Below are 22052 nucleotides of genomic sequence, written 5' to 3'. Positions count from 1 at the left end.
ACCAACTCTGGTATTTCCATTAGTATAATGGCTCTGCTACCATAAGACAAACTACTTAGGTTTGGAAGAATTAAGATACCAACATTTGTCTTTTCTCTTATCCTCTGGGACCCTTCTCAGACATTTCCTCTTGTTATTTCACTTGCTCAACCTCACGGGCTCACTAGCTGACCCTGCTCTGGGCAGCTTCACAGGGGCATTATGAGAGCAGCATGGCTCAGTAGGCTAAACAGGTGTTACAGAGACATTATATAAATAAAAGTTGCCTTGATACTCAAGGGTGTGCTTTTAATCTTGGCTCTGTTACTAACTTTCAAAGAAACCAGTCAAGTTCTTGAATTTCTTTTTCTGTACTTTATTAGCAAATTAGGGTGCTTTTTTTTCTTCTCCTAATTCAAAGAGACAGTTTTTTTCTTTTTAAAGGGAGTCACAAGCTACTTTATTTCCTTTCTGATCACTGACACCCCCCATGGATCATCACCCCTTCCACCTCCTTAAAAGTATTAAAACTAAGTTTGAATTTTTCCAAATTTAACAATCTAATAGCAGTCCCTAGACCACTGTATTTTTCCACTAAAATAAGGTCACTGAATGAGATGATCATCAAGAATACTAAAATTCCACACTGTTTGACATTTACCTGCCTACAGATAGCACTTAACCTACATTCTTGTATAGTTGTATTTATTTCTCAGTCTAGGTTTCTGAGTTAAAAGTACACCTAATTGATTCCAAAATTACAAAGGTGAACCTCTGACTTTCTAAAAAAAATAAACCTTAATATAAATCATTATTATCTGATAGCTTAATGTTTTTAAAGTATTCCATCGTAGCATAATGGAATTATGTACCTGAATAAACTATAAATATTTCAGACTCATGCTTATCAAATTCCTTTAAAAAACACAAAATTAAAAGTACTGTATGATAAAGTAGAAAGAGAATAGATTAAGTGAAAAAATTGACTTTCAAAATCCAAATGAAAAGGAAGAAATCAGATTATTAATGAAGACAGAATAAAAGGAGAAAAAAGATACATAAATGAAACATAGAAAACAAAACTAAGTACAGGCTCAAACAAGTTTAATTCTTTTTTTTTTAAATTTTAAAAAGGTAGTATTTAAAATTCTCCAAATATTACTCCCGTGTGACAATTTTGCAGCTCACAATGTCTAAGTCACATAGAAAAAGATCTTGTCAAAGCTAATTTTTTCTTACTCAATTACAGTTTTCATATTTTAAAAAATCAATAATTGAATTAGTGGTTTGCTGTACTTTGTTTTGGCACTTTTAAATATCCATGTAAATGAGGACTACTCATGCTTGACATGGAGCATCTTAGATCATGAATTGTGTAGTACAGAGATATGCCTCAATTCAGAAAGCTCAACAGTTCAGAAGCACATGGGTAAATTATCCTAATCTAACTATGATATGAAAACTATGAATATGGTGAAATAAAATGACCAATTATACATTTTAAAACTTGCTTTAAAGAGGGGCTTAGAATGTTCTGATTTGTTCTAGATATTATTTCTTTAGTCTTTTCTGATTCTCAATGGTAAATTCAATTACTTTTAAATCTGAAAGGTTTGGGTTTCAGTCTTACTGCAGGCCATTATGAGCTATGACTCCTCAAGGAGACTCAGTTTTCTTCATCAGTATAATGGCAGAACAGATATCTATTAATGGGCTAGTTTGTAAAGATTAACTATAATAGATGACAATGTTTCTAAAGTGTAACTTGCTGAGCTAGTTAATAAGATTGTATACTGCAAAAGTAATTTGGTACCCCCCTAGCAGGGAAATGACATATTTACCAGGAATTATGTTTATGATCTATGATGAGACTAGTTAGTAGAAAAAGCTTGTACTGAACTTTGTTGACAAACAGAACTGAGTTCAAATTCTGGCCCTGTAAACTGTAACTTGGTTTCTTTGGGTAAGTCAATTTCTCAGAGTTTAAGATCCCATCTTATAAAGTAGAGATATATCACATACTTTATTAGAATTAATGCATGTGAAATGTAAACACAGTGCCTGGCATTTATTCATTGATTCCTCAAATATTTATTTAGTGTCAACCATGTACAGGCAGTCTGCTAGATAACATAAGTTCGTAGAAATAAACCCCACACTTTATTGGGGGTGCCAAACTACCACATTTCACTGGCACAAGCATCATGATAGAATTCTAAAGCTAAGTAAATACTCAATAAACATTCTTTCTTGTTCTGTACCCACTTCCAAATGTTCTTGTAAGCTGTCCAGTGCCTTTAATATCTAGGCACTTCATTTCCTAACCTTAGTTACCCCCCTCTCCTTAACTGGTTCTTATTCTTTTCCCCCCTAATTTTATTGAGATATAACAGATAAATAGGAATTATATATACTTAAGGTGTACAACTTGATATTTTGATATATGTATACATCTGCAATGATCACAATCAAGCTACTTAACCTATCCATCCTCTGAAATAGTTACCATTTTCTATTTTTTCTTTTTTCTTCTGGTGAGAACATTTAAGGTGTGCCCTCTCAGCAAATTTCAAGTATACAATGCAGTATTGCTAATTATTAATTAGTTCTTAAAATCCCTCCTCCTCCATGCACTTTCTCTTAAGTAAAAAATTTTAGTCTTACTCTTGTTCACAAAACATACATTTCCTTTGGAGCTAAACTGAATGCAAGAGTCTGATCTTAAATTTTTAATCTTTATTAGCATGTATTACTTTGCAAAATGTGATTAAGAGTTGGCAGGACAGTAATCCAGTCTTTCTTGTCTTCTAGGTGAGGATACTGAGGCCTTGACAAGTTAAGTATGTCACTCAGGGTCACTCAAGGAAATGCAGAGCTGGGACTATAAAGCCAATCTTGTGAGTTCCTTCACTTAACTGTTTGCTTGTTCATTCATTTCTCACTCAACACATATTTATTGAGAGTCTACCATGTTCCCGACATAGTTCTTGGCACTGGGAATACAATGATGTACTATAAGGTATGCACTAGAGGTGAAAGGGCAAAGGCTTTCTAAGAAGAAATGTATGTTTTGTTAGCAAGAGTAAGGTATGTGTAAGGTAGAGGCAAGAATAAGCTAGGTCTGTAACATTCAGTAGAGAGTAGATACGGGAATACACAGAATTCAGATAGTTTTGGTACTTATAATAAATTACAGTAAAAGGTCTGGTTAGAGAGGAGGTTAAAACTATTAGGCTTTAGTTAAATGGATATCTGAACTACTTAGACATTTCAATTGCTGGTCATTATTCCTTTTGAAGAAAATTTAAGTTGGCTACAAAATATTCTATAACATAATTAGGATGGATAAATTTAGCATTAACATTGAGAGTTAAAATATTTCCCAAGTTTTTAGAGAAAACTCTCATTTTACCTTTCACATAATTCCCTTAACCATTAATCAAAACAGTATACATTTAAAACGAGATCATCACTACGGAAATCGTAGGCTTGTAACCTGTTAAGAATATGACATATCATTTTGGATCTACTCTTCGGTACAGCCTCTCAAGCTAAAGTTCTCAAGTTCAAGTTCAAAGCTACTGAGACTTTAACAGTTAAGTCTGCATCTGTCCTGTTAACACTCACCCAGCTGTGCCAATTAGCTGAGCTTCAGCTTCCTTACAGTTGTTATCATAAAACCTCTTTAAGAAGAGTACCATACATGAAGCCTATTCCATCATTGGAAGAGTGTCATCTCTGAGAAGATAAAAATGTTTAATACTCTGTTCTACGTATTTCCTTTGTGTGTGTGGACATTCTTCAGGTTTATTCTAACATTTTCTAATCCTTAAACAGTATCTTGCTTCCTTTGTTCTAGTATTTAGATCCAAAATGTGGTAAAGGTTAACACCATTTTGAACATACTTATCCTGACCATGACTACTTTGAAAAATAATCAACAATTCCAACAAAGTATAACAAAGAACTGTGGCTGGGTTTCACATAATCCAAGAACATGCATTATGGCCATTTATGGAGCATGTGCTATACTGCAAAGAACATACTAAGGCTTTGGAGGCAGGCCTTCCAAGGTTTGGATTGAGGTTCCATCATTTAGTGGCTACACAGCTGTATGCAGGGCTCTCCATGCAATTATAATATATTTATAATGTCTAATATATGTACAATATACCATAATTACAATATGCATGAAAGTGCTTAATAGAGTACCTTCATAGTAATAAAGCACTCAATAAAAGGTTGTCATTAATACTTATAATATTCCATAAAGACAATTATTAGCCTCCAGATTTAACCCTGATTTTAACTCACCTTTGGCAGCAAATATTTTTTTGTTTTTTTGCTTATACATAACCTAAAATAATTTTGGAAAAAAGTGGTATTTTTGTACATTTTTAAACACACATCTAAAATTTCATTTAAAATCTTTATTCACAAGTTTAAATAGATGTAAAGTACACAATTGATGGTATATTATAAATATTGATGATTTAAAATGAAACATACATCACTCTTAAATACATTCACTAGAATCTAAACATTATATTATGGCAATTTGATACTAATATCATCCATTTAAAAAATATATAAGAATAAGTTCTTTTTTAACAGTTAGAAACCTTACTTGGTCTCCTTTTCTCCCTGAACTTATATTTCCATTCCAATTATCCCACAGAATTTTACCCTAAATAATATGTTTACGTTTCAAAATCTTTTACTAATTACCCAATCATACTTCTCTGCAACAAAAATATGTATGTAAATTAAAATTTTATTATTTATGACTTTAATGTTTAAATATTAAAATTTCTTCTGGATTAAATAATTTTAACTATTATTATATAAAATTCATCAAAATAACACAAATATATTACAAACATTTAAAGTAAAATTGTATTGAAAATGCATCTTTTAACATGATGGATGAGCACTGATAATGGCATCTTCTACTAGAGGCAAGACTGTTTACTACTGATTCTTAGATTAAGTGGTTTTCTCCCACTTATCCACTTAGTACCCATTAATAGAATCAAATTTCAAAAAGAATACAAGAGAAAGTTTAAATAATCTCATCTAGAGAGCAAACTCTTGTTCTTCACTCACCCTTCCTTCATTACCGTTATTTTCAAGAGATATACCTAAAAGGCAGAAATGGTCTCTGGCTATTTACATAAGAAAAGACATCTGAAAGTAATTAATACTGTTCTTAGAAATTTTGAAATTCCCTCAGTGTTCTCTAATATATGTTTAATTCTGTACTATTATCAACATAATCTTAACTTTCAAGGTCCTCACTTTTCTAATGATAGGAGATTATTTTTAAAGTCCTAACTTTTAACATATTATTATAAATTTCTTGCTTAGAATATCTTCAAAGTATATTTTTAAACTATTCTCTATAGGCCTAAAACAAGATCATCTAGTTTTCCAATTCTAGTTCAATTAGGCAAAGGGTATAGACTAAGAAATGTGATATTTAAAAATCCATTCTATTATCAGTTGACATATTTCTTTATACAGCTTCAACAACTCAAATGAATAAACGTCTACCGAAAACTTATGTTGAAAACTTGTTAGACACTATATGGGAACCAAAAATGTCCTCAAGGAGTTTGCCACCCTGGCCAGTGTTTCTCAAAATGTGGTCTCAGGAATAAATTATATCAGCCTCCCCCCAGCTTTGGAGGCAGACAACGTAAAAAATGCAGGCCATTCATAGTTTCTGGGTCCTATTACAGATTTACAAAACCAGAACCTCTGAGGGTGGACTGGAAATCTACATTTTCAACAAATGTTCTAGATGATTATGATGGACACTGAAATCTGAGAAAAGAAGAAATATAAGTTACATGTTCAGCTGGGAAGATGTTTACAGTAAGGGAGAATAATTGGCCAGTAGAGGCACGGGCTAGGTGAAAAGCAAAGCGGGCTTAGCAAGGACCATGCAGTGAGGCAAGAGTGAGCTGTGTCTTGACAGGCAGAGTTGAGAGTCTAGGCAAGAAACACGAGCTGGGAGGTCAGCTATGCTCTGCGGGAGAAGAGGGTTTGTTGCTGGTGAGTGAGTGTTAGTGAGACTTTACATAGGCAAAATCAATTTCTCTAATAGGATATAGAAAAAAATAATCTTACTCTTCACTGAAAACGATTTAGTTTTTCTATTTAGAAACATGTTTTCAGCATGGAAATAAAATCATCCAAGAGAAATAGCTCATACTTTTGTTGGTTGCTTTTCAAACAAAATGTGTTCCAAAATTATTAACTAAAATGAGCATAGTAGGAAACGACTAATAGAGTCCGTGTTAAGTACAACAAAGTAGTATGTTTAGGAAGAGTAATAATTTTGAGATACTCATGAAATCAGAGCCTAGCTAATGCTTTAACTTTGGCTTTGGTTTAAATCTAAACTCTTGGTTTATATGCCAATTTCTGGAAGCAGAGAGAAGGTAATCGATTTGTCCTTCCATCAAAAAATGATAAGTCTGAAGTGTCCATGTAAAGATGCCCATGCCCTCCACTGGGCACCCTTTATGCCTTATATTTTAAATACATACGTACTGTGATATTTACCACATACCCATCTCCCTATCTAGACTGTGAGCTCTCTGAGAGCCAGCCTTTTCAATGTCTATGTATTCCTAGGGCTTAGCACTGTGCTGGCACATGAAAAGGGCTCAATGAATATTAAATGAATAAATGAAAAATACAAATTTGATCAATCTTAACTTACTGATATTTTAGGCCAAGTTCATGTATCAAAAAGCCTAACCTCTGAGAAGGTGCTATTTTTTCTAAAGTAACTTTTAATTTTACACTGGGCCCTTGTTACAATCTCTTTCTCTGTCTCTATCTCATTTTTACATATTGAGAGTTGAAGTCCCCAACTGATTAAATGATATAAAGTCACAAATGACCAATAAAAAAATTCTTCAGAGCAGGGATCATCAAACTATGGCCAGCAGGCCAAATCCACCCCAACGTCTGATTCTGTAAATAAAGTTTTACTGTAACACATTCCAGTCATGCCCGTTCATTTACATGGTCTATAGCTGCTTATGCACTACAAGGACAGAATTGACTAATTGCGAACATATGGCCCATAAGGGCAAAAATATTTATTATCCAGCCATTTACAGAAAAAGTCAGAAAGAATCATCCTACATTTGTTTAAATCACCAAAACCACAATGGTTCACAAACATCAAAACAGCAAAGTAAATGCAAAGAACAGAAATTGTATCGCAACTTCTTTATGGTAAATAATTCTATTAGTAAAAGTAAAATCTAAGCTAAAAATTAAACATATTTGAAAAATTACACTTGAATGGACAGAGTCAAAGCTTATAGTTTTATAAATTCTTTAGTCAATATAACTTAAATAAACAGCAATACAAAAGCTATCCTCTGACAGTGCCTGGCATTAGCACAGTAGGCTTTTCTGGTTCAAAATCACTCATTCACTTTCTGAGAACAGAAAGTTGGTAAGAAAATAAAGTGGCAAGAGTAGCTTTACTAACACAAGTATGTAAAATGAATGATTTTCCTCACTAGAAATATAAGCTCCACAGGGGCAAGAAGGCTTTTCTTTACTCCTATAGCCTCAATGTCTAGAATAGTACCTGGACTATAGTGGGCACCCACCAGGTGTTTGCTGAATGAATTCATTTAAAAAGCTATATACGTTTTTATAAGAGACAAATTCAAAGACTATGTATTCTGGAAAGAAAACTTCCAAATAGATCAGCAGCAAATTCCTTAGAGTTAGACATGGATTCTACGGTTACAATTTAAAAGTAAATGTCATGTATGGCACAGCTAAAACCTGGGAAAAATTTAAGCTTGCTCTGGCTGATCAGGTATATCATGAGACAATTGTCGCAAACCTCCAAGAATGGAAAACGAAACCAGTGGAAATTGGCAACATTAGTATCTGGTAAGACTTTACTCTGAAGTTACGGGAATTGTGCAAACTGTAGGATACATTTAAAATCAAATGGCCACAAGGAAACTACACGTTTCTGCCTTCTAAGCACTTTTCAGGAAATAATAAAATCCTCCTATTTAGAATGCTCATCTTAAATTAGAGCCTAACATTTCATAACCTATAATAATCTTCTTTAGATGTTTCCTGAATGTATTTTACTTTAATGATATAACAGTAATTATATATACAATCAAATGTAAATGTTCATTTTAGCCTAACCATGAATGTATTATATGGAGAATATTGTGATTTAAAATCTGATTAAAAAATAAATAATAATCTATGTCTAAATCTATCTCCACATTAGTTTCATTATTCATAATTAGAAAATACTTACAAAATTGGGAGGTTCTTTAGAAGTTAAGGTAACTACATCTTGAGGGTGACTTAATAATCAGAATTATGCCAATTTAGGCCCACTTTCAGAATAAAAGTTACCTCGACTGGCATTTCTGATATTATAATTGCTGTTGAGTGTGAGTAAAGGACTGTAAAGGAAAATGAAGCGCAGAGAAGCTGAATGCTTAGAACTAGGTCATCTGCTTCACTTCAGTGTACTTTTTTGACATTTTTTTGATTTATGTTTATTCCCTTTGGCTCTTTGTTAAAATAAGTCTTACCAATTTGACTGGTAGCTCCTGAGTTCTGATCTCTAGCTATCCTGATTCCTATCTATGCAACTGCATGAAAGCTGTTTCCTCAGTTGCTCCCCTTTGGGTCATGTCATCTTATACACAATTTCTGCCACTCTTCTAGAAAATCCTGATATGCTAGGAAAAGCTGAGATTTTCCATTCACTTTGCCTCTTCATGGACTTATGGCATACATTTCTAAGTTAAAAATAAATGCTATCTGGGCCCAAGTAGTCTGTCCTATATTATAAAATTTAAAATAGTCTGTATCCCACATTTACCTTTTCTCACAAACAATTCTGGTTTTTTGAACTTTGGAAGAAGAGGATATTTTGCCAAGGGTCAAGTTGGACAGGATTAGTGAGCTGGCCCATTGACCCTCAGAGGAGTTCTCTTAGCAGGCTTATGAGACTAAAGCCATATAGTATACTCATCAAGTATGTAACATGCTACAGAACATGAGTTACATTTAAATAAACTATATAGATAACATATGGTACACATGAAGAAAGGAACTGAATTTGAAGAAACACAAATAATAAAAGAAGGGAGAATTATTTAATGATTGATCACAGGTAAATTCCAAGGGAATGATGAAAATTGTTTTGCTTAAACATGAATAATATGGCATTCACTTTAGAATTTTACTAAATAAAACTGAAAAAAATGTTACCTTTTATATCAGTACTTGTTACTAATTATGTAAGTGTTTGATTCCCAATTTCAGTTAACATGGATGTTGTAACTCTGGATAACTATCTTTGCAGAAACCACAGAACTATCTATCTATCCTTCTCTCCAAATCTTTCAAGGGAAGGCGGGGACTTAAATCATGAACTGCATGTAAATATACTGAATTGAGAAGCCTAGGGAAAGGACTATGTAATAGAAAACTTGAATTTTCCTCATTCAACTGTGATCAATAATATAAAGTTTTTTTTTACAAAGTATCTGAGATACGTTGGTAAGAAAGTGGTCAAGATTCAGTGTTTAAGATCCCTTCTTACCTATAAAAGTCTTGTAATTTTATCTGTAGATCTTTTTTAAGAATCCATTTATCAGCAGTGGTAGGGGAAATAATAGTAATAAACAGTAATAGTAGTACCAGTAATTGTAATAAAAGCATGCGCATACCATGTGCTAAATGAATTATACTAATATTTCATGTCAGTCTTAGATATTATTATCACCTCCATTTTACAGATGAGGAAACTAAGGCAAATGAGGCTACGTAATTTACTCAAGTTAACGTAATTAGAGACAGGCAGAGCTGGGATTCAAATCCAGCTTCACTTCCACAACTCAGACTCTTAAACGTCTAAGGAACATGAGCAAATCAAATTGTAAAAGAGATCAACCAAATCTAATTTGAATTAGATCTAGTATTAATACAGTTTTGTTAATCAAACAACGGAAAACAGGAAAAAAGTATCACAGGTCTTTAAAGAACAGTGTTTTGCAATTTAGTATGCTGACCCACAACTGGCACAAAAAGTACATTTTGTGGGGACTCTCAGAGATCATGTAGAGTAGTCTAATTCATCATTCCATTAATGAAGGAACAAAGCCCAGAGATGTTAAGAACTTTCTCAAGTCATATGGTTTGTGACAATCTGAATCTCTTCCCATTTATATGCAGTGCTCTTTCCACTACAATATATACAATGGTAGGTTGGTCATATGAATGTTTATATTTCTAAAGGTACACACTGGAACATTGGAGCTGTGTTGTATAAAATATTTCTTGAAGTTAGTTAAGATGGGATTAAGAAATCTTTTAGTTGCACATGGTAAAAATACACATACATCAGAGATACTGAAGCCATCTTCCCTCTCTATTGCAATATTTGCTTTAGTGTAGTACAGAACCAAACCACCGCAATAAAGCAAATATTGCAATTTAAAAAGTCACACAAATTTTTGGGTTTCCCAGTGCCCCTCCAAGTGTTTAGACTATCCTATAAAGTGTGTAATAACATTATGTCTAAAAAAATGTACATACCTTAATTAAAAAACATTTTATTGCTAAAAATGCTAACAATTGTCTGAATCTTTAGCAAGTCATAATCTTTTTGCTGGTGGAGGGCCTTGCCTTGATGTTGATGGCTGCTGACTGATCAGGGTGGTGCTTGCTAAGGATGGGGTAGCTGTTGCCATTTCTCAAAATAAGACATCAGTGAAGTCTGCTGTATTGATTGATTCATGAAATACTTCACTACAGCATGTGATGCTATTTGACAGCATTTTACTTTCAAAGTTGGAGTCAATACTCTCTAACTTTGCTGCTTCGTTATCAACTAAGTTGATAAATGAATGTCACTTAAGTACATTTTGTGTTGTCCTCTGAACAATAATCACAGCATCTTCACCAGTAGATTCCAGTTCAAGACAACACTTTCTTTGCTCATTCATAAGAAGCAGTATCTGTTAATGTTTTAACATGAGATTGTAGCAATTCAGTCACATCTTCATGTTCCACTTCTAATTTCAGTTCTCTTGCTATTTCTACCCCTCTGCAGTGACTTCCTCCACTGAAGTCTTGAACCCCTCAAAGTCATCCATGAAAATTGGAATCAACTTCTTTCAAACTCCTGTTTAAGCTGATAACTTGACCTCCTCCCATGAGTCACCAGTGTTCTTAATGGCATCTAGAATAGTAAATCCTTTCCATAAGATTTTCAATTTACTTTGCCCAGATCCATCCATGGAATCACTATCTATGGCAGCTATAGCCTTATGAAAGATATTTCTTCAAATAATAAGACTTGAAAGTTGAAATTACTCCTTGATTTATGTGCTATAGAATGAATGTTGTGTTAGTAGGCATGAAACCAACATTAATCTCCTTGCACATCTCCATGAGAACTCTTTGGTGACTAGGAGCATTGCAATGAGCAGTAATATTTTGAAAGAAATCTTTTTTACTGAGTGAGCAGCAGGTCTTAACAGTGGGCTGAAAATATGCTGTAAACAGATGTGCTGTTATCCAGGCTTTGTTGTTCAATTTATAGAGCACAGGCAGAGTATATTAATAATTAGTATAGGGCCCTAGGATTTTTGGAATGGTAAATGAGCATTGGCTTCAACTTACAGTTATCAACTAACTGCATTAGCCCATAATAAGAAAGTTAGCCTGTCCTTTGAAGCTTTGATACTATGCACTGACTTCTCCTCTCTAGCTATGTAAGTCCTAGAGGGCATCTTCTATCAACATAAAGCTGGTTCCTCTACATTGAAAATCTGTTGTTTAGTGCAGCCACCTTCATCAAATATCTTAGCTAGCTCTTCCTGATAACTTGCTGCAGCTTCTACATCAGCATTTGTTGCTTCACGTTGCACTTTTAGCTTATGGAGATGGCTTCTGTCTTTAAATCTCATGAACCAACATCTGCTAGCTTCAAACTTTTCTTCTGCAGCTTCCTCACCTCTCTTAGCCTTCACAGAATTGAAAAGAGTTAGTTTAGGGCCATATTCTGGATTGGGCTTTGGCTTAAGGGAATGTTGTGGCTGGTTGGATCTTCTATACAGACCACTAAAACTTTCTCCTTATCAGCAATAAGTGCTACTCACTGGAGCAGCACTTTTAACTTTCTTCGAGAGCTTTTCCTTTGCAATGACAATGTGGCTACCTGTTTGGCACAAGAGGCCTATCTCAGCCGTTCACATGCCTTCCTCACTAAGCTTAATAATTTTTAGCTTTGATAAAAGTGAGAGCCATGTGAGTCTTCCTTTCACTTGAACACTTACAGGTCATTGTAGTGCTACTAATTGGCCTAATTCCAATATTATTGTATCCCAGGGAATAGGGAAGCCCAAGGAAGGGGAGAGAGACAGGGGAATTACTGGTCAGTGGAGCAGTCAGAATACATGCAACATTTACCAATTAAAATCACCATCACACATGAGCACAGTTGGTGGAAGACCAAAATAATTACAATAATAATACCAAATGTTACTATTGTATCACAGATCACCATAACAGATATAATACTAATGAAAAAGTTTGAAATATTGTGAGAACTACCAAAATGTGACACACAGACATGAGGTAAGCACATGTTGTTGGAAAAATGGTGCTGACAGATTTGCTTGGGGTAGGGTCGCCAAAAATTATCAATTTGCAAAGAATGCAATACCTGCAAAGTACAATAAAGTAAAGCACAATAAAACAATATATGCCTGTATTTTAAAATATTCTAACCAGGTAATTTTTAAACCAAATTTGTCCTATAAATGTGATCAGTTTTGAATTTTGACTTGAAAATTATTTTTAAAAGTGTCAACTACAAAAACAATGGTGATCTAGCACCTCTTATATTATCCTGGATAGAGACTGAGCCCATCCTTTGAAGTAAGGTATCACAAGGATGGAAAAACATGCACCACATGTACTTGCCATCAAACTGGTACTAACTGATTAACACTAAGGTGCTCACATGGTAGTAATACTCACTGGATGCCAGTCAGGTGGGGGGCTGGGGGGGTTGAAGGGGTGGGAGGGTAAACCCACAGCTAATGGAAATGGGACACACTGTATGGGGGAAGGACACGCTTTTAGCCCCAGCTTGAGCGAGGCAAATGCATTTCATGTAACCAAAATGTTTGTACCGCTATAATACCCTGAATTAAAAAAAGAAAAAAAAAAAAGTGTAGGCTAATAGTGATAGCCAGATAATTAATTTAACAACTTGCCACTTAAGTTAATCAAAGCCACTTGCTTATATTACAGACTTAGAAAATATTTAAAGAAATGAGGAAGAGAGCAATTTTACCTTACTAAATTTTGCTGCATATATTCGACCTTCATTAAAACTTGGACCCCAGTCTGAGAGCGAATGTAGGCTTTCAACCTGAAATAAAAGCATCATATTCAACGAAGCAAATTGATTTTTAGTATATTTCAGGATAGTCTTATGAAGACTAAGCACTTATGTATAGCTAATAATACTTAATGTTCACCTATCCAAGCACAGAAAAGGAGGTAAAGATGTTTTCTAACCCAGATCTGGGGGAAAAAAATCACCTTTCTTCTCTGTTCAAATAACATCCTAAATTTAAAAATACGTGTTTCAGTAAATTAAATTAATCTGGCTATTTTATGTATTTATTTTTAAAAAGTATATATAATTTAGTGACAGATATTTTGTCTTACTGCCAAGTATATGACTAATGATAACTATATTATCAATTGTAAGGAAAGAATCTCAACTATCATAACTGTCCTAAAGACACTGCTTAATATATGACATGGGTTTGGTTCAGTCAGGGTACTACCTCTTATCAAAAGCAAAAGAATGAGATTTAATTAGAACTGGATCAGACATTTTAGAATCCACCCATTCTAAATTTTAAACACCACATTACTCTGGAACCAAACCAAGCATTCATTCAGATCCTAAGCAAGTACCATCTGGTGAAAATAAAGTCAACTGGGTTCCTGCCGAGGAGTGCTAATAACTCACACTCTAATAATAGTTTCCTTTTTTGAGTAATGCCTACTCTACACTAGGTCCTGTACTAGGAACTTTATATATGCTGTTTCTTTTAAGCTTTGTAACAACTCTATCTAGTAGGTATTATCATTCTTAATTCTGCAATGGAAAAAATTAAAGCCTGGAAATTAAGTAACTTGCTCCTAATCAGACAGCTAATAAGGGACAGAACCAGCTATTCTAACCCAGATATCCATGACTGAATCTTTCCAGTGCTATGTTAAACCACTTTTGTCCATGCTGTATTTCTGGATAGGAGGCAGAGTGTACCTTACTTAGTTCTATGAAGAGTTGGCTGAAACAGGATTTCCTGTCTTTAACAGTTACTTGAAAACTCTTAATTTTCAGAGCTTTTGGTTCAACTTGAAAGGCAGTTTAGTTTAAGGGTTAAGAGCATAGATTTTGATTCCAGACTGCTGGGGTTTATCTCAGCTTCCCTGTTTACTAGCTATATGAAGTTATTTAACTGCTTTAAGACTTAGTTTCCCATCTGCAAAATGGGTATAATAACAGCAGCCTACCTTTGGAGTTATTGTGAAGATTAAGTGAATTAATACTTGTATTATTATTGTTTTGAAGGGTGTCTGCAATACAGTAAACAGTGAGTGTAAGCTACTATTGTTACTTATACTGACTGACCTTCAGTACACACGAAGGAAATGGGACAGAAAGTAAATTGCACTGACACATAACATGCTAATAGTCACGGCTTTACTTAATAAATATGCACATAGGCTGGGCACGGTGGCTCACTCCCGTAATCCTAGCACTCTGGGAGGCTGAGGTGCGAGTATCGCTCAAGGTCAGGAGTTCGAGACCAGCCTGAGCAAGAGCGAGACCCCATCTCTACTAAAAATAGAAAGAAATTATCTGGACAACTAAAAATATATATAGAAAAAAATCAGCAGGGCATGGTGGTGCATGCCTGTAGTCCCAGTTACTAGGGAGGCTGAGGCAGGAGGATCACTTGAGCCCAGGAGTTTGAGGTTGCTGTGAGCCAAGCTGACGCCATGGCACTCTAGCCCTGGCAACAGAGCAAGACTCTGTCTCAAAAAAAATAAATAAATAAAAAAATAAGAAAAGTAAATATGCACATAACAAGTACTTAAACATTTATAATTATTTTAGACCATTAGATGATTTTGGAAACATACCTTTGACGGATTACAGGGTCAGACTTTTCAGGATCAATGTAAGGTTTTAGGATTTCATTAATAGTTTTATCATCTGGTACTCTTTCCAATAAAGAAAAAACAACCAGTTATATTATTATTTATTATTTTCTGCTAAAGGTGTTAAATTAGAATTCCTAAATGTTATGAACTTTTTGTTTAAATAACTGAACAAAGACCTTTTATTTTACTCTTGGCAAAATAAAACATCCTTTTAAGCAAGAATTACTTAGGAAAAAAGCTCAAAAAGACTTCTTGGACACACTTAACAAGGTCTTAAAAAACAACATTTTGAGAAGCTCCTTATAAATCAATTATAAAAACATGAAGCCTCTTTTAACACACACCTGTACTCAAACATGAAAAGAAAGAAGTCAGGATAAAATACATTTGAAACTTGCAGAAATAAAAATCAGATGATGCTAATTTCAGTCAATGTTGAAATTTATTCTAAATCCTAAAACCAGGTTAAAAAATTGATACTAATTTCCCTGGAAACAAAACATTTTAAGTTTTCCAACTTTCCTTTATATATGCACACTGTTATAAACTTATACATAAAGCTGTATAAACAAAATTAAGACACTTTTTCCTCAACCATTTATACATATTTATACATACTATTGGCTATATATCCCTGTCTATAAAGTAAGTCCTTTCTCTTTCATTAGTCTGTTATGTAACTTCAAATAACAAAATTCTTCACTAAAATCCATGTAATGGTTATAAAGAGGGGACATTTACGTATAATGTGGATATATGCTAAATATACTACTTAAACAGCAACTTTAAAATTATCCTAATTCAAGGAATTAAATAGTACACAATTATTAAAATTTTTAAATGACAGTTAAAAATGTTTATATATGAAAAAAGTAGGACAAAACACGCAAATTAACTCCAATTATGGGTATATACATATAATTTCTAAAATAATGTATTTTCTGAGGGATATACTATAACGTTAATAGTAGTAATCTTTGCACAGTAAAATTTTGGGTCACTTTTCATTTCTTATGCAAACCACCCAGCTTAAGAAACAAAATTTTCAGGCCTCTTGATTCTCCTTTCATCCCTCCCTTAATACCATCATCAGGATTTCTGTGTTACTCATTTCCCTTAGAGCTAGCTCCATCACCTTTGAAGGTATTCATAAAAAGTATACTATTTAGTTTTCTGTTTTTTTTTTCAAATTTACAAACAAAATCACATTCTATGCACTCTTCCTTAACTTGCTTTTCTCAGTCAATATTATTTCTGAGATTCATCCATGCTGATGTGTATAACTATAGTTCATTCATTTTCAGTGCTGTTTAGCATTTCATTATATGAATATACCACAACTTAGTTATCCATACTATTGACATAACAGATTATTTTAAATACAGAACCTTAAAGTAAACACAAATCAGTTCTTAATAGACAGTGGTGATATAATACCTTTTTTCTATGTATTCAGCTTGACTTTGAGGAAATCGGAGCTTCACATGCCAACAAAACTGTTGTTTTCTAAGAGAGAAAATAATCATGTGAGGATCAAGATAGATAATAAAAGTTTGAATGCAAATAAAACTTTCTGAATTTTCATTTTAAGATAATTCTAATATTTTTCTTAGAATTCAAAGTATCTTTTCTATTGAGAGCTAAATTTCTCTTTTCTAGGATTTTGGAAGCTATGTTTTTGAAAGAATATACTTGTAAGGGTTGTTAAAAGAGAAAAAAAAAATAAAGTGAAGCAGTTCTGAATTCCAAGGACTTTACATTCCTGAATTAGAAGGCAATTTCTCATACTTCAGGGGCTTTTGAAATCAATGTGCTACTACTTGAAGTTTACAAATAAATTTACTCATGATTAAATACAGTGTCTTTGCCTGACTAGTCTGGAAATTAGGTGAATGAAGTATTGTCCGGTTGAGTCCAGCTGGCTGCAGATACACTTCTGAGGCATGAGTACGTGCATTCAGTAGCAAAACAGTAGACAACAAGCTGGTTGCTAAGCAGAATGCACTCTGAGCTAGAGTCCCTTTGCTTTCAGGTCTAAGCTTTGGTTTGGTATAGGATCAACAGTAACAATTTACTAAATGAATTATTTTAGAAAAATGACCTTATGTCCTATTTAACATAATCTAAATTTAGTGACACTAGACACCATTCCTTTTTTAAAAATCTAATCCTCCAAATATTGAAACCATTACAGAAATTTAAATGTCTTCACTCCATGATGGTTTTACATAATGCTTTCCTTACTTAAAAGAAATTTCTAACAACCCACTGGCAAATTTAACGGCTAGCAGCATCTCTTCCAAGCAATGGCTGGCATGTCCTCGAAATGTACCCCTTAGCAGTAGAGCCTCAAAATCTAAAATAATTTTCTTTTAATATAATCTAATAGAGCATCTTCCACCAAACATTTATGTTAGTCAAATTTTGTCAGAAGACAATTCCACAAACTCAAGTAAAATTCCTTCCATTACGCTAATTTATCACAGATCTGCATATGGCAGTTTTCTTTAACAAGACAATTGTTGACATAAACTAGAGAAAAGTATGCCTAATTGTGCTTATGTTGATAGTGTATCATTCAAGAAACACTCATGTTAAGTTTAACTTTTTTTGATAGAACAAAGTCAAAAAGCACACTTTACTAATCTGAAGGCCAGATGTTTAAAATCTCAGAGGAAAAAACTTCTTAAAAAATTTCAATGCAAATGCAATATTAACTAGTTTTAAATCAATAATCTTCCAAAATGAAACACCATGCAAAGTTCAGTACTTGTGAAATAGGCAAATATTATCAAGAGGCTGAGAGATAACTACTATACATTTCTCTGAGTAAGAAATAAACTGATTTTGTTTATCTTAATGCATAATATGGTTTCTTTCTAAATATATTTGTTTTTCCATGTTAGCTTATGTGGGGGAGATCATCAACTTGATCTTATAGAATTACAAATCATAATCACTCCAATCATTGCTTAAGTAATTTCAAGAACTATTCACTTTTTTTAATATTCAGTAGATGCTAAATACCTTCAGAAAGTACCTAACATTCTAAACACAAAGAGAAAAAAGCCCTTGGAAATCAATTTCCTATAGTTAACTAGTTGTGGTTATAAGTCATTCACTACTATTTTATTATATATACATTGCTAAATTATGACTATTATAAAATTCTGTATTTGGCCTCAGTTCAAACACAAACAAATGTGAAAAGTATATTTACTTTAAAAATGTGATCTTGCAATATTTCAAAAACAAAGGAAAAAAGAATAATATAAAAACATTCAATAATATACCCACACTCAGATTTAACCCACTTACCCAGTGATGTATTTTTAAGATTTTTTTTCTTCTAAGAAATAAAAGGCTATTGATGTGGTTGACGATCCTTTGTAGAGACAAAGTCTCACTATGTTTCCCAGGCTGGTCTTGGACTCCTAGCCTCAAGCAATCCTCCCACCTTAGCCACCCAAAGTGCTTGAATTACAAGCATGAGCCACGGCGCCCAGTGATCCTTTGTACTACACTTTGATCCCAGGTGGGCAAAGAGAAGTTGAAGGGTGCTATATAAAGAATTTCTCTGAAATGGGTGAATTAATTATCTCTAAAGGAGTTTCAATTCTTTAGTTTTCCTGAAATTCACGTAAGTTCTGACAAGGACAATCAAATCTCTTCATAAGACTCAAAAAAGTAAGTTTGTTTCCCATTTTTCATAATTGTATATACTGACATATGTCCCACTTAAAAAACACACATAAACCAAAATCCCAGCAACATTACTTGGATTACTTGGAGCATTTTCTAAAGATAGATTCCAAGAAGTATAATCATTAGCACAGAGCAGGGTTTCTCAAACTGAGCAGCGCTGATGTTTTAAACTAGAGAATTCTTTGTTATGAGAGACTGTCTATTGCAGGATGTTTAGCAGCATCCCAGAACTCCATCGTCTAGATACCACTAGGAATACCCACACCCCCAGTTGTGACAACCAAAAATGCTCCCAGACATTACAAATGTCCCCTGGGAGGCAAAATCACCACTGTTAGAGAATCACTGGGATAGAGGTTTGAACATTTACTATCATTCCTAATGCATTAGAGATACTGTTCCCTAAATTCAACAAAATGTCTTCAACTACAATAATGCCAGTTGTGCCCTTGGCATATTAACATTCTGAAGAATGGAAATACTGTATCTAGAATACTCTAGGTAACTTACGGACTCCAAAGCACTATGTTTAAAGTCTGATGATAAGACTGGTGAAGTAATGGTGGCCATTATTAAACCTAATGTTCCCTTCTGGACAACCTGACAAAAGTAACAGAAACACTGACTTCTTCTCTGAGGTCTGTGAAACCCAAGTAACTATTCATGCATAGCAAAGTTTTTCCCCCTCCTCCGCCAAATACCAATACACACACACACTGACCATGCATTCTCAATGAGGGCAGTATTACCCAAAGGGAGCGAAAATTGGTCTTTGAAATACCAGTAAAAACTTAGATATTATAATGTTTGTGGCCCTCCAAAGGGCCACTGTACATAAATAAATGCACAGTTTATCTATGGTATCAAAATATTAATATCATTGGAGAGAAAATTGCGGGAAAACGTCTTAAAAGGTTCCTTGGGGGACAATAATGAAAAAAAAGATTTGAAAATACTTCAATGGTACATGTATGAATGAGGGAAATAAACACGATTTTATACTTGTTCTCAGTGAGTTAATACAGGTCACTTATTTACCAACTCTTGCTTATTAGAAACTGTTAAGGATCATTTTTTCCCATAGTTTCAGGAAAGTAATACATGGCTGAAAACATACATTTGGGGGAAGGGGTTCTACACCCATGACAGCAGCTCCTTTTAAATGGCACTGCTCTTATGTTACAACAGGATGTTCAAATTCATTAATGACCAAAGAAATGTATATAGAAATGACAAATTTTACCTGTCAGATTTGCAGAAATGTTTTTAAAATTAGAAATTTTAGGGAGATGTGGCAAAATGGACACTCTCCATTACTGACAGGAGTATAAATTGGTGAAAGCTTCTGGTAGTTCAATTTCATAAAAGCTATAAACAAAAATTTATAACTAAAAAAGTATAAATTTTTTTCAATAGTTTTATTCCTAGGAATTTATCACAAAGAAATAATTGAGCGTGTAATGACATGTACAAAATGTCCACTGTACCACTTTATCTAATAAGAAAAAAAAATTAGAAACAATCTAAATATATGTCATCAGAAAAGTGATTAAATAAATCATGGTAGATCTAAATAATGAATTTTAAGTAGTCATAAAACAGACAGAACTAGGTCAGGTGTGGTGGCTCACACCGGTAACCCTAGCATTTTGGGAACCCGAAGTGGCAGGATCACTTGAGGCCAGGAGTTTGATACCAGCTTGAGCAACATGGTGAGAGCCCTGTCTCTAAAAAAATATTAAAAATTAGCTGGGTGTGGTGGCTCATGCCTATAGTCCCAGCTACTTGGGAGGATGAGGACGGAGAATCGCTTGAACCAAGGAGTTTAAGGTTGTAGTGAGCTATGATGATGTCACTGCACTCTAGCCTGGGCAACAGAGCAAGACCCTGTCTCGGGAGAGAAAAAAAAAAAAAGAGGCAGAACTACATGAACTGACATAGAAAAATGTACATGTTGAATGATGGCATTTATATTAAAAATACAGATTTATACATACATTTACAAATACGAAGGACATGGCCTAAACTTTTAACTATAGTTAAGTTGATATTATAAAAGGACTTAATTCTTACTTAAGAATGTGTCTGTATTAAATAAATATTTCAAATAATGACTTGTTATTTTTTATAATCAGCATAAAGATAGTAGTGATAGAAAGGACAGGAATAATTTTAACAGTCTTTTTAAACTTAAATATATTTTATTATTACAAGTATTCATTTAAGGTATCTCTTTTTTATCTCAGAAATTATTACCCAACCAGAATAAGGGTTACTTATCTACTCTTTTGGATAGTCTCAAAGCTATCTTCCTAAGAAATACGTCATAACTAAGAATTACAAATGGAGGCTAAATTCTAAGAACTAATATTTCTAATACAAAGCTTAAAAGAGCTTGAATATTCCAGTTCTTAAAAAAAAAAAATCAATCCTCATTCTACTCCATCACTGACTAACCAACATTTACTCAAAGAACACTTCTGAGGGCTCACTAGGGATTAAGAACACAGAGACTGAGAAGGAGATGAACCCAAGACAGAATTCTTTTTAGGTAGTGAAGTCAACCACAAACCTTAGGCACTGCATTTTTCCTTCCATTTCACAATTTTCATATGAGAACTTCTTGTTCTTTATTGACACTGTTACATAGCAAGAAGGCTCAATACACTGTAATGCCCAGAAGCAGGACAGGGGAGAGGTTAAGTAGAACTTGTGTTTAAAATCCCACTCTAATCATTTATTACTTCAGGTGTTCTTGAACAAGAGACTTAATCTCTCTGTGCTTTAGGTTTCTCACAGTAAAACAGGGATGGCAACGGTATATCACAGGATTAAACAAATAAGTAATACATCAAGAGTTTAGAACACAGAACTCAAAAATGTTACTGTTATTAGCACTGTTATAATTCTACATCCAATTCAATGTCCTGAATTATGAAGCTTAGAATAGAAATAATGACAGTGCCTTTAACTATTTTGCTGTGAGTTCATAAGCAAACTCCATTTACAGAGAATTTGGTGTTTAGTTGGTTAGAGAGGAAACTAGACATGCACATTATTAATACTAGACTGTAAAGGTCCCCGAA

The 22052-nt window shown here is 33.7% G+C and overlaps 1 protein-coding gene across 1 annotated transcript in view; it reads right to left on the bottom strand.

Moving 5' to 3' along the window:
- ZNHIT6 (zinc finger HIT-type containing 6) overlaps nucleotides 1–22052 on the bottom strand; it is a 49763-nt gene that overhangs the window by 8692 nt on the left and 19019 nt on the right. Inside the window, exons 6-8 of the mRNA XM_045547619.1 lie at nucleotides 16699–16767; nucleotides 15241–15321; nucleotides 13367–13444 (exon numbers count right to left, since the gene is read on the bottom strand). Coding sequence (XP_045403575.1) covers nucleotides 13367–13444; nucleotides 15241–15321; nucleotides 16699–16767 — 228 coding nt within the window. The remainder of the gene's footprint in view (nucleotides 1–13366; nucleotides 13445–15240; nucleotides 15322–16698; nucleotides 16768–22052) is intronic.

This window comes from Lemur catta, chromosome 3 (genome assembly GCF_020740605.2).
Source record: "Lemur catta isolate mLemCat1 chromosome 3, mLemCat1.pri, whole genome shotgun sequence".
Classification (NCBI taxonomy): Eukaryota; Metazoa; Chordata; class Mammalia; order Primates; family Lemuridae; genus Lemur; species Lemur catta.
Note: the sequence above shows the minus strand (reverse complement) of the source record. Positions and strands in the feature narration are given on the sequence as shown.